The following is an 11,755-nucleotide window of genomic DNA, read 5'->3' as shown; positions in this document are numbered from 1 at the left end:
ATAATAATAATAATAATAATTCCCAAGTGTGGTGGTACATGTCTGTAATCCCAGGATTTGGGAGGCTGAAGCAGGAGAATTGCTGAGAGTTCAAGGCCAGCCTGGGCTACATGTAGAGGCTCTATCTCAAACAATAGCAACAGCAAATAGTAATAATAATAATCACAATGAAAATAGCAGTCTCACCAGGGGTGTAAATCAGCATTAAAACCCTTGCTTGCTTGAGCCCCTGGTTCAATCCCCGGAACTAAAAAAGGAGAAAGCAATTGTGGTCAATTAGCCAATGTGGCCCAGCACCGAAGGAGGCTGAGTCAAGAGCATCCCAGGTTCCAGTTCTACCCCGGCAACCTTGTGCCTCAGCAAGATCCTGTCTCAAAAAATACAAAGGGCTGGGGACGTAGCTCAGTGACAGAGCACTTCCGGGTTGGAGCCTCAGAACAGCACCTAAAATGTTCGCCTGTGACCCACACGCCTCATGGGTCCTGCCCACAGCCCTGCTGGCTCCCCTACCCGAGCTCAGCCCTCTGCAGCTGGCCGCCCTGCAGCCCGAGCCTTGCGCCCCATAGCTGTGGGAAGGGTCCCTACCATGCTTCTCCCAGCTGTTGCCTGCAGCCTAGCCTCCCCGCAAGATCCGGCTCCTGCACTGTCCCAAAGGGCCATGAGGCGGGCACCCAAAGGGCTTGGTTGCCGTCACTGTCCCCCCGGGCCGGTCCTCAGCAGCCCACTGGGAGCGGAGCCGAGAGCCGGACCCCAGGCATCAGTTTTTACGAGGGTCACATGTGCTTAGTGGCTGCTCTGGGATTCCTTCCTCTCCCCCTGCATCTCCCGGGTTCTCAGGACAGCAGGAAGTTTCTCCCCTCGGTGACACCTCTCCTTCCGCAGACCTCGCTCGTGCACCTCCTGAAGACGGTGCGGCTGCTGCGGCTCCTGCGGTTGCTGCAGAAGCTGGAGCGGTACTCACAGTGCAGCGCCGTGGTGCTCACACTGCTCATGTCGGTGTTTGCGCTCCTGGCCCACTGGATGGCTTGTGTCTGGTACGTCATCGGGCGCAGGGAGATGGAGGCCAATGACCCGCTGCTCTGGGACATTGGTGAGCCCCCAACCCCCGACTCCTTTACCACCTGTCTCCTGTCCTGCCTCCAGCCCAAGGCTCCCCTGGGATCCTCAGGTCCCACCCACATGCCCCGTGCACCCCCAAACCTGCCTGAGCTCTTCGGGGATCAGGTGGGAGGATGCTAGCCTGGGTGAACCTGGCAGCCTAAAACACAGCCTTGAAGGACTTCATTGGAATAATTCAGAAAATCTGAACTGGCATGGTGGTGCACACCTGTCATCCCAGCACTCTGGGAGGCTGAGGCAGGAGATGCACTATGGGTTTGGGGACAGCCTGGGCTCCATAGGGAGACCCTGTCTCAAAAATAAATTAATTAGTTAAAAAATAAAAGCTGGGGATGTGGCTCAGTGGGTTCAGCTCTGTGCTGCCCCCGTCCTGTGCTCCACACGCACCCTGGCAGCTCTCGCCTGCTCTGTGCCCTGCATGGCAGCCGCGTGGCCTCCCTCCTGGTCCTGGCCCTCCGCCTTCTCACTCGGGGCCCTGAGCTGTTTTCGGCCCTGGAGTCCCCTCTTCCTGCCCCTTCTTCCCTGGCTGACCTCTCTGTCCCTCCCAGCCAGCCCATGTCCTGGCCTGGGGGTCCCTCCTCCCGCTCTGCCACCTGGGTTGGCCCCCTCAGTCCAGGTCCCCGAGTGCCCTGTTTCAGGACCTTGTGTCCTGAGTTCCACTTGGCAGAGGCCGGGCGGAGCCCGCACTCTGCACGCAGCAGGCGCAAGACAGAGCCACCCGAGGGTGCCGGGGAGAGGCCCGCCAGGCCCCCGCCTCACCCGGCCGCCCCGCCCCAGGCTGGCTGCAGGAGCTGGGCCGGCGGCTGGACGCGCCCTACGTGAACGGCTCGGCCGGGCCCTCGCGGCGCAGCGCCTACATCGCAGCGCTCTACTTCACGCTCAGCAGCCTCACCAGCGTGGGCTTCGGCAACGTGTGCGCCAACACCGACGCCGAGAAGGTCTTCTCCATCTGCACCATGCTCATCGGCGGTGAGTCGGGCGGCGCGGGGCCGCGAGGCGCGGGAGGGCGAGGCGCCCGAGGCTGCAGGCGGGGCGTGGGGTGTCCGGAGCCCGGGCACCCCCGTGACGCCCCTTCCGCCTGTCGCCAGCGCTGATGCACGCTGTGGTATTCGGCAACGTCACCGCCATCATCCAGCGCCTGTACGCGCGCCGCTCGCTCTACCACCGCCGCGTGAAGGACCTGGAGGACTTCGTGCGCGTGCACCGCCTGCCGCGGCCGCTCAAGCAGCGCGTGCTCGAGTACTTCCAGACCACGTGGGCCGCCACCTGCGGCATCGACGCCAACGAGGTGGGCGGGCCAGCGCCTCGGGGTGGGCGGGGATCACCGCCTCCCTGGGTGCTTGTAGAACTCAGCCCCGCAGAGCCTAGGCAGGCCCGCCTTACCCACCCACCTGAATCCAAATCCCTTTCTCTGCATTTGAGCATAGGAGTCAGAAGGGAGTCAGGCCTACATCCTGCTGCTCCATAGATCAGAATTCCGGAGGGAGGGCACTCGATTGTCATCCCAGCACTCTGGAGGGTCACTCGATTGTCATCCCAGCTGAGGCGGGAGGGTCACTGAGTTAAGCCCAACCTGGGCTATATAGTGAGTTCAAAGCCAGCCTGCACTACAAAGCAAACGAAACTCTTGTCTAAGAAAGAAAGATCCAGCAGTAGGAACACAGGTCCAGAAGGCTTGGTAGCAGAACCAGAGCCAAGGGAGTTCAGGGCCCAGAACAGCGATGGGCAGGGGCTGCAGGGGGGGGGGACCCTGGAGGGGGAGGCGGGGGCCTGGAGTTTAGATTCTGTCCAGCCAACCTGGGGCCTGGAGGGCAGCGTGGGGGTGGAGGATTCTGGGGCTCCGGAAGGGCCAGGGTGTTCTCCAGCCAGGTGTGGGTAAGACCCTCCAGGCACCCCAGCATCTGGCTGGAGCAGTGTCAGGAGGTGAGGCCATTGCAGGTGAGGGGGGCTTAGGGATGTATGAGGTCCGCAGCGGGCCTGAGGTGGGGTCGGCTTGGACGCCCAGGGACCCACGGGGGTGCAGAAGTCAGGGGCGGGCACCAGGACAGGAGGAGGTGGGGAGAAACAGGAAGAGGCGCCCGGTGGAGCAGGGAGGAGGGCGAGGGGCCGAGGCCTCCCCGCGGGAGGTGCTGACATGGACGTGAACTCGGCGCTGGGAGGTCCTCAGGGTCTAGACCTCGCGTAGCCCTGGGGTCACCGAGGCCCCATGAGAGGCAGTGGCATGCCGGGGGTCCACAAGGACACAGGGGCAGCGCTGGCCCCTCTCCCAGCCTGCCGGCTCTTGGTTAAAGGCTAACCCGCTGTGGTGGCTCTGCGCGGCGGGGCGTGGAGGAGCCAGAACCTGTTGAGTGACCAGGGGAGGGCCCTGTGCGGAGGACTGGGAGGAGGCCCGGTCTCTGCTCCAGAAGTCAGGCTGGGAGCTGGACACAGCCAGCGAGACTGAGGAAAGAAATGCAGAGGGCTTCCTGGAGGTCGGCAGCAGGCGCCTTCCCCGCACACAGCACAGCATGCGTGTACATGCAGGTGCAGTGGCCGGGGTGGCCGGAATGACCTCTGCCCCTTATGCAGTTACTGCGTGACTTCCCGGACGAGCTCAGAGCCGACGTCGCCATGCACCTGAACCGGGAGATCCTGCAGCTGCCGCTGTTCGGGGCGGCGAGCCGGGGCTGCCTGCGGGCGCTGTCCCTGCACATCAAGGCCTCCTTCTGCGCCCCGGGCGAGTACCTGCTGCGCCGCGGGGACGCCCTGCAGGCCCACTACTACGTGTGCTCCGGCTCACTGGAGGTGCTCCGGGACAGCACGGTGCTGGCCATCCTGGGTGAGGGGGCCGTCCCCTGCCACCGCCCTGGAGCCGTCCCCAGGGGCCTAGGGACCGGACACTCCTCTCCCTCACCCCTCTGGCCACCCCCAACCCATCTGGCCCTCTCCAGTCCCTGAAGTCTACTGTGCTTTTCCCATGGGCCCAGCTCCACTTACCGTTCCCCAATGCACCTGCCCTCCACTGGCCCGTACCCTTTAACTGGCCACTCCATGGATGACCCCCAGTTCCGCTGGTCACATCCAGCCCCCTCACGTGCCCACCCGCTGCCTCCCTGACTCTGTCACCCTCCACTGACTTTTCCATCTCCCTTGATGATCTCCACCGAGCCCTTGATCCACTGTGTACAACCATCTTTCAATGCACTGACCACTCCTCGATCTGTCAACCACCTCCTCCTGGCATCCACCTATCACCCATCATCCATCGTCCATCCCACATCCGTCATCCATCCATCCACCCATCATCCGTCAACCATCCACCCACCCATCATCCATCCATCCACCCATCCATCCATCCAGCCAGCCCTCATCCGTCAACCATCCATCCATCATCCATCCATCCATCCATCATCCATCCATCCACCCACCCATCCACCCATCATCCATCCATCCATCCATCCACCATCCAGCCAGCCCTCATCCATCAACCATCTGTCTACCCATCATCCATCATCCATCCTTTATTCATCCACCCATTCATCTACCCATCATGTACCCATCCAGTCTTCGTCCATCATCCATCCATCCACCCATCATCCATCCATTATCCATCCACCTATTCATCCATCCATCATGCATTCATCCAACCCTCATCCATTATCCATCATGCATCATCCAGCCATCATCCATCCATCCAACCTTCATCCATCATCCATCATCCAGCCATCATCCATCCAACGTTCATCCATCATCCAGCCATCATCCATCCATCCAGCCTTCACCCATCATCCATCCACCCATCCACCCATCCATCATCCATTATCCATCCATCCATCAACCATCCATTTATTATTAATCAGCCATCCATACTCCACCGTCCATCCATCCACATCCATCCATCCATCCATCCACCATCCATCCATTCATCATTGATCAGCCATCCATACTCCATACCCATCCTTATCCATCCATCCATCCTATCAATCCGTCTGCCACAGCTGACTGTGCCATCCCTCCCCGCAGGGAAGGGGGACCTGATTGGGGCAGACATCCCTGAGCCAGGGCAAGATCCCGGGGCAGGAGCAGGCCCGAGCTTTGTGCTGAAGACCAGTGCCGATGTGAAAGCCCTGACCTACTGCGGCCTGCAGCAGCTGAGCAGCCGGGGGCTGGCCGAAGTCCTGCGGCTGTACCCCGAGTACGGGGCCGCCTTCCGGGCAGGCCTGCCCCGCGACCTCACCTTCAACCTACGCCAGGGCAGTGACACCAGTGTACGTCAGCCCCCGACGCCCCCGAGGTCCCTGTCTCCCCAGAGCCAGCCGCCCCAGCCCAGAGAGCCCAGGTGACACCTTGTCCCTGGAGACAGGGTCTCAGCCCCACTGCGCTCCTTCCCTCCGCCCCCCCGCCCTGTGAGCGCCCTCAGCCTCACTCGCGGTCCTTGCCCCCCGGGTTCCTTGGGGGTGCCTGACTCGGGTCCACACAGAGGCTCGTGTTCTCCGTCCTCCACGCCAGGCCCTGTGCGGTGGGACCGGGAGGTGGCTAGGGGTGGCAGGACTGAGCCTCCGGTCCCCACAGGGCCTCAGCCGTGGCAGCCGATCTCCCCGCCTCTCCCAGGTAAACCTTCTTCTGGGCGGTGCGGCGCGCGGGGGAGCAGCTCCGAGGGAGGGGACGGAGGGCAGGGCCTGCTGCTCCCTCCCCGCCACGCCACTGTCCCCTGCAGCCCCGCTCCGACAGCCTCGGCTCCTTCTCGGACAAGACTCTGCCGTCCATCGCGGAGACCGAGGGTGGCTCAGAGCCCGGGGGAGGCCCCAGGCCCCGCCCACCCCTCCTGCTGCCCAGCCTCAGCCCCGCCCGGCCCCAGGGCTCCCTGGTCAGCCTCTTGGGCGAGGAGCTGCCCCCGTTCTTGGCCTCAGCCTCGGCCTCGGCCTCCTCCCCTTCCCTGTCCCCCTCCCCGCTGGCGCCCCCCAGGGGCTCGGCTGCCTGGAAGCCCCCCCAGCTTCTCATTCCCCCACTGGGAACCTGTGGACCTCCGGACCTCAGCCCCCGGTGAGACGCCAGCCTCCGCTACCTTTCCCATGCCCCCTCTGGCTTCTAGAACCTTCCCAGGGCTGCTCCTTCCTGTCCGACTCAGCTGCCCTGCCCCCAGCCGCTAGAGCTCATCCCCTGACCACTGCTCCTCCCAGCCCCGTAGCCAAGGCCCACACACCCTCTGCCCGCACCACGCTGGCCTGCACCCCTTCCGAGGTGCTGACCGGCGCTGCCCCATCCACACGCAGGGTAGTGGATGGCATTGAGGACTCAGGCAGCACAGCTGAGGCCCTCACGTTCCGGTTCAGCAGGAGGCCTGAGGCCCCAAGGCCCCGCTCACAGCCCCCCAGTGCAGGTAAGGGCCAGCGGCGATGTCCACTCACAGTCACCCGTGCCTCACCCGTGCCTCATCCATCCGTCCAGCTTCCTCCATCACCCATCCGTCCACCATCCCTCCCACACCGGTAGGGGCCTGCCCACCACATGCCAGGCACCATGCTAGGAAGGCGCAGATAAACCAGACCTGGCCCACCCGTGGGGAGATCCCTTCCTTGGTTTGGGGACAGTTCTGTACCCAGATAAGTGATTCTAGAATCAGCTACAAACTGAGACCAGAACAGGACTCTGTTAGGAGAGGAGAGAACACCTGAGTTGCTTCCTGAAGAGTGGTTGGGTGTCCCGCCGGGCACGGTGGCGCTCGCCTGTAATCCCAGCGCTCTGGAAGGCTGAGGCAGGAGGACTGCAACTTTAAGCCCCACCTGGGAAATTTAGTGACTTAGTGAGAACTCATCTCAAAATTTAAAAGTTAAATAAAGGTCTGGGGAGGTAGTTCATTGTTCAGTCTCCAGTACTAAAAAGAAAAAGGAAAGAGAAAATGTTAGGACTTTGACCGTGGAGCAAGACAGCCATGGAAAGGCATCAGGACACGCACGACACAGGGACACTGGGGTCAGGTGCCAGGAGCGGCTCCGCCCAAGCGTGGGGTAGAGGAGGGATGAGATGGAGACTTGCAGGACCTTCAGACCAGCCCACGGACCCGGGGTTCCCCGTGTCCCGGACCCCAGAGCTTTCCCTCCCACACTCCCCTTCTGCCTGAGACAGAGGGATCGCCCAGCTGTGGCGCCAACGTCCCCGCCCCAGGCTCACCCTCATTGTTCTCGTGCAGGCACCGGGCCCGGCCGGGCGCTGGCCACCGAGGCGGAGGAGGCTTGGGAGAAAGTCTGCAGGCTGAACCAGGAGGTGGGTGGGGCAGGCACCCCTCCTGTCCTGCGGGACGGGGTCTGTGGCTCTGGAGCCAGGTCCTGGGTTCCAGTCCTTACACCAGCTGGATGGCCTTGGGCGAGGCCCTCAAGCTCTCTGGACTTGGTTTCCTCACCTCGAAAGGGAAGAAATGATAATACACGCTTCCCGGAGGTGCGAGACGCACAAGCTTTGCGGTACTTAGTAGACCCCCCTGCAGCCAGCCTCGGTTTGCAGCCTGCAGTGAGGACTTCCTGTCCGACCTGACCCCCACTGCGAGGCCAGGACTGTCTCCTGCTCTGGCTGAACCACCCTCACCCAGCCCCAGGAAATGAGAGCTCACGGAGGTGTGTGGGGGCCAGAGACCGCGGAGGCGTTCGCGCCTGGGGGACCCGGCTGGAAGAGCTGAACCCAGCCAGGACGAGCCCAGATGCAGCCGGCCAAGTGCTGCCTCGGCCTCCTCCCCAAGGGACCGCGGGATCCCTGTTGTCTGTCGCCATAGTGCGGCCAGGCCCACCCCGGGGAGTCGCCTTCCCTGGGCTCTGATAAACAGCTGGCACCCCCAGAGGGGCGGAGCCCAGGGCCAGACCAGCCCTGCTCGAAAGACAAAGGGCAAGTGCTGCTCTGCTCACTGCCAGAAGTGCCCCCCACTTTTAGGCCAGCGGTCCCCAAACCCAAGCCAGAGACCCTATTAAAGTGCAGACTCCTGGTGGGTGCAGTGGCACCTGCCTGTAGTCCCAGCACTCTGGGAGGCTGAGGCAGGAGGATTAAAACTGAAGCCCAGTTTGGACAATTTAGTAATTTACTGAGGCTGTCTCAAAATAAAAAAGTCAGAAAGTGCTGGGGATGTAGCTCAGGGCAAAGGCCCTGGGTTCAACCCCAAGTACTAAAAATAACGCAGATTCCTGGGTCTTGGTCAGTTTGGAATGTAGCCGACCCATTCCTCAGTGAGCTCTGCCCTCATGGCAGTGGGAGTCTGAACACCGCAGCGTAGATGCTTGAGTTCATCCCCTCCACGAGCACAGGGCTACGTTCTGTCCGAGGGAGGGAAGGCAGGGGCACTGCCCACGGCCCAGACCCTTTCTGGAGGACCGCAGTGTCCACCCTGGGCCTCCCTCCCCGGGTGAGGCTGAGGAGCTCTGGAACCGCAGAGGGGCGCGCCCAGGACTGAGGCACTGTGGGGCACCTTGTCTTTTCAACAGATTTCCCGCCTCAACCAGGAAGTGTGTCAGCTGAGCCAGGAGCTCCGGCACGTGATGGGGCTGCTGCAGGTCCACCTGGGTCCCCCAGGCCACCTGGCACCTGCAGCCTGGCCCCCGGGCCTTCCCCGTCACCGGCGGAGGCCACCGTGCAGCTCTCCATGTGCATCTGGACCTCCCCGGAGCCTCCAGGACACAACGCTTGCTGAGGTCCACTGCCCGGCCAGTGCAGGGAGAGCGGAGATGAGGGCCACACCATGTGCACTGGCCCCCTGTACCTCAGAGCCGGACTCGCTGAGACCCTCCCCGGGGCTGGAGCCTTCCCCTCCGACCCCAAGCCTTGCCGGGCCTAGCTTCCCGTCCAGGTGGGACACGCGGCACTGACCCCGGCCTGGGCCCGGGCCTGTCTGGGGCGGGCACTGCTGCCTGCCGTCGGGGAGGAACTGGGCCCTTGGCCTCCTGCTTCGGGGTCAGCAGCCACCAGCTGGTCTGGCTGGCTCTGGATTCTCTGGACTCCCGACCCTGGTCCATTTTGCGAACCTTCTTCCCCCATCCTCCTCTGTGAGGGGCCGTCCAGGGCATGGTGTCCAGCGGCAGAGATTGACGCAGAGACGCCGGGCTGGGCGGATGCCATGCGCGCCTTCCTCCAGGGGCCTGCAAGCAGGTAGAGACTGGGCCAGGGGCGGGCGGGACCCTGGGTCAGCTGGAATGAAAGCCGAGGCAGGAGCAGGCAGGACCCTGTGTCCGAGGGAAGGAAGTGCACTCTGGATGTAGCTCAGTGACATCCTGGGCCCACCTGTCCCAGTTCCTGGGTCCTCCACTGGATACCCTGAAGGCAGTGCCACCTTTGGAGGGGCACCTGTGCCATTCTGGTTGGCATCTGACCCACCAGGATGTCTCAGCTCCCAGCCATCCGCCCAGTCTGGTGGGACTCCTTGCATACACAGGGAGCAAACTGACCACCTTGACATGTAGTCTTTGGTCCTAGACATTTTTCCAAAATGTGAATTAGGTGCCAGCATTTAAAAAAAAAAGATGGGTCACGTACAGTATTCTGGCTGGGCGTGATGGCACACACCTGTAGTCCCAGCACTGGGGAGGCTGAGGCAGGAGGATGGTTGTGAGTTCGAGACCAGACTGGGCTACAAAGTGAGGTCAAGGCCAGCCTGAACCACATAGCGAGACCCTGTCTCAAAAAGACCAAAAAAAAAAAAAAAATTCAGTATTCCACCCGGACGTGGTTGTGCACACCTGTAATCTCTGCACTCTGGGAGGCTGAGGCAGGATTTCAAGCCCAGCCTTCGAATATAGCAAGACCTTGCCTCAGAATTTAAAACAGTGTAGGGCATCTCCCACCCTGAGCCAACAGTTATTTGGCAATTATCAGTGATCACTTGATATTGATGGCCACTGGCCTTTTTTTGTTTTTTGTTTTAGGGACCACTGGGGCCTAAACCCTTGGGCTTTGCACTTACTTTTGCTACATCCCCACTCTGTTTTTGCAACTGGGTCTCACTAAGTCGCTAAACTGCCCAGGTTGGGCTTGAACTTTGTGATCTCTTGACTCAGCCTCCCAGAGTGTGGGGTCACAGGGGTGTGTCCCCACACCTAGCTGCCCACTGTCTTTTTTTTGTCTTTTTTGAGACAGGGTCTCACTATGTAGTTCAGGCTGCCCTTGAACACACTTTGTAGCCCGGGCTGGTCTTGAACTTGCTGCAATCCCCCTGCCTCAGCCTTCTCAGTGCTGGAATTACAGGCATGCGCCACCACTCCCGGCTACTAGTCTCCCTTAGACGGGACCTGCAGTCCTCAGGCCTTGGCAGCCCCAGCTCGTGGGTCATTTCCTGACACTTACCAGGCTTCTGCGGGTTGAAATCTTTGGTCTTTGAGGGCAGGGTCTGCATCCGGGACCGAGAGTGGGGTCCCAGACCCGTGCCGGGCGTCTCTGGGGCCTGGAATGTCCGTTTCTTCCCCCAGCTCTCTCGGCTGCATCTCTGTGTCCGTGTCTCCACAGGCTGTCACTCAGGCTGGTCTCTCCTGCTGCCGGCCAGCAACTCCAATGGCTCCAGCCTCACTCCACACCTGCCCACCCTGGCCGGAGCCGGGCTCTTCCTCCTGCTAGGGGCCTGGACTCCTCCAAACCCCGCCCAGCCCTCCTTCCGCCCAGAGCCCCAGCCTCACTTTTTATCTTTTTTTTTTTGCGGGGGGTGGGGGTTTCCGGTACCGGGAATCAAACTCATGACCTTGTGCTTGCCTGGCAGGCGCTGTGTTGCTGAGCTAAACCCCCAGCCCCTAGCCTCACTTTTGGATAGGAAATAAACTCATCTATTTTTGTAGCCTTTCGCAGTGCCTGTTTCTGGGGTTTGGGCTGAGCGCCCCAGGGCTTTGGAGGAGCCCACACTATAGTCACCCCAGCAGCCCCAGGGCCTTGCTGCTGTCTCTAGAAAGGGTAGCGACGCCAGCCAATCCACTGGGCATCCCTCACCACCAGGGGCCCTGGGGCTGAGGGAGAAACCTTAATGAGTCCCTAAGGGCCTGTTCCAGTCCCTCTGCCCTGTCCTGGGGCAGGCCCACGTCCAGCCCTGGGAAGATGGGCCCAGGGGACCCCTGCTTTCCATATATGGAGCTGCTGCAGGCTAAGGATGAGGGCAGCTTGTCACCAGCTGAGAGCCGGCTAGGAGTCCTTCCTGGCCTCAGGAGACCTGGCTTCTCTCTCAAGGTTCGCCACTCCACTCTGATGATCACAGCAGGGAGTGGGGGGGAGCTGTCCTGAGGGTGTCATAAGAAACAGTCACCCTGAGCCAGGTGTGGTGGCACAAGCCTGGAATCCCAGAACCTAGGAGGCTGAGGCAGGAGGATCGCCGGGGGACCAACAGTGAGTTCAACTCCAGCTCAGATTACTTGGAGAGACGCTGTCTCAAGAAAGGAAGAAAGGAAGTAAAAGACAAGAAACAAGCACCCTGTCGACCAGGGTGAAACTAGGTGTGGGCATAGCTTGCTATCAGACTGCCCCAGACAGGTCGATGCTCCGGGTCTGGCTCCACAGGGTACAGCTGCTGTTGGCCTGTGTCTGACGGGGTGAAGGCCACAGCTGTCTCAAGTGGGTTTGGGTTTCATACAGCTGTTTGTTGTTTGAGACAGGATCTCACTATGCAGTTTAGGCTGGCCTTGAACTGACTTTGTAGCCCTGGCTG

The 11,755-nt window shown here is 61.4% G+C and overlaps 1 protein-coding gene across 4 annotated transcripts in view; it reads left to right on the top strand.

The window, feature by feature from the left end:
* The window catches only part of Kcnh4 (potassium channel, voltage gated eag related subfamily H, member 4), a 16,769-nt gene extending 5,872 nt beyond the window's left edge, over nt 1-10,897 (top strand). For 3 of the 4 annotated variants that reach the window (XM_013519390.1, XM_013519388.1, XM_013519391.1), the window contains 11 exons: nt 883-1,090; nt 1,897-2,088; nt 2,208-2,407; nt 3,688-3,937; nt 5,122-5,366; nt 5,671-5,709; nt 5,816-6,141; nt 6,372-6,478; nt 7,289-7,362; nt 8,565-9,225; nt 10,576-10,897. In XM_013519390.1, coding sequence (XP_013374844.1) covers nt 883-1,090; nt 1,897-2,088; nt 2,208-2,407; nt 3,688-3,937; nt 5,122-5,366; nt 5,671-5,709; nt 5,816-6,141; nt 6,372-6,478; nt 7,289-7,362; nt 8,565-8,945 — 2,022 coding nt within the window. In that variant the 3' untranslated portion in view covers nt 8,946-9,225; nt 10,576-10,897. Of the gene's footprint in view, nt 1-882; nt 1,091-1,896; nt 2,089-2,207; nt 2,408-3,687; nt 3,938-5,121; nt 5,367-5,670; nt 5,710-5,815; nt 6,142-6,371; nt 6,479-7,288; nt 7,363-8,564; nt 9,226-10,538 lie in introns of all 4 variants that reach the window. The other variant, XM_013519389.1, reaches the window with a different exon arrangement.
* The last annotated feature ends 858 nt before the right edge of the window (nt 10,898-11,755 follow it).

This window comes from Chinchilla lanigera, unplaced genomic scaffold (assembly GCF_000276665.1).
Source record: "Chinchilla lanigera isolate Chin_1 unplaced genomic scaffold, ChiLan1.0 scaffold00050, whole genome shotgun sequence".
Lineage (NCBI taxonomy): Eukaryota > Metazoa > Chordata > Mammalia > Rodentia > Chinchillidae > Chinchilla > Chinchilla lanigera.
The sequence above is the reverse complement of the archived record's forward strand: the minus strand, read 5'-3'. Positions and strand labels throughout refer to the sequence as shown.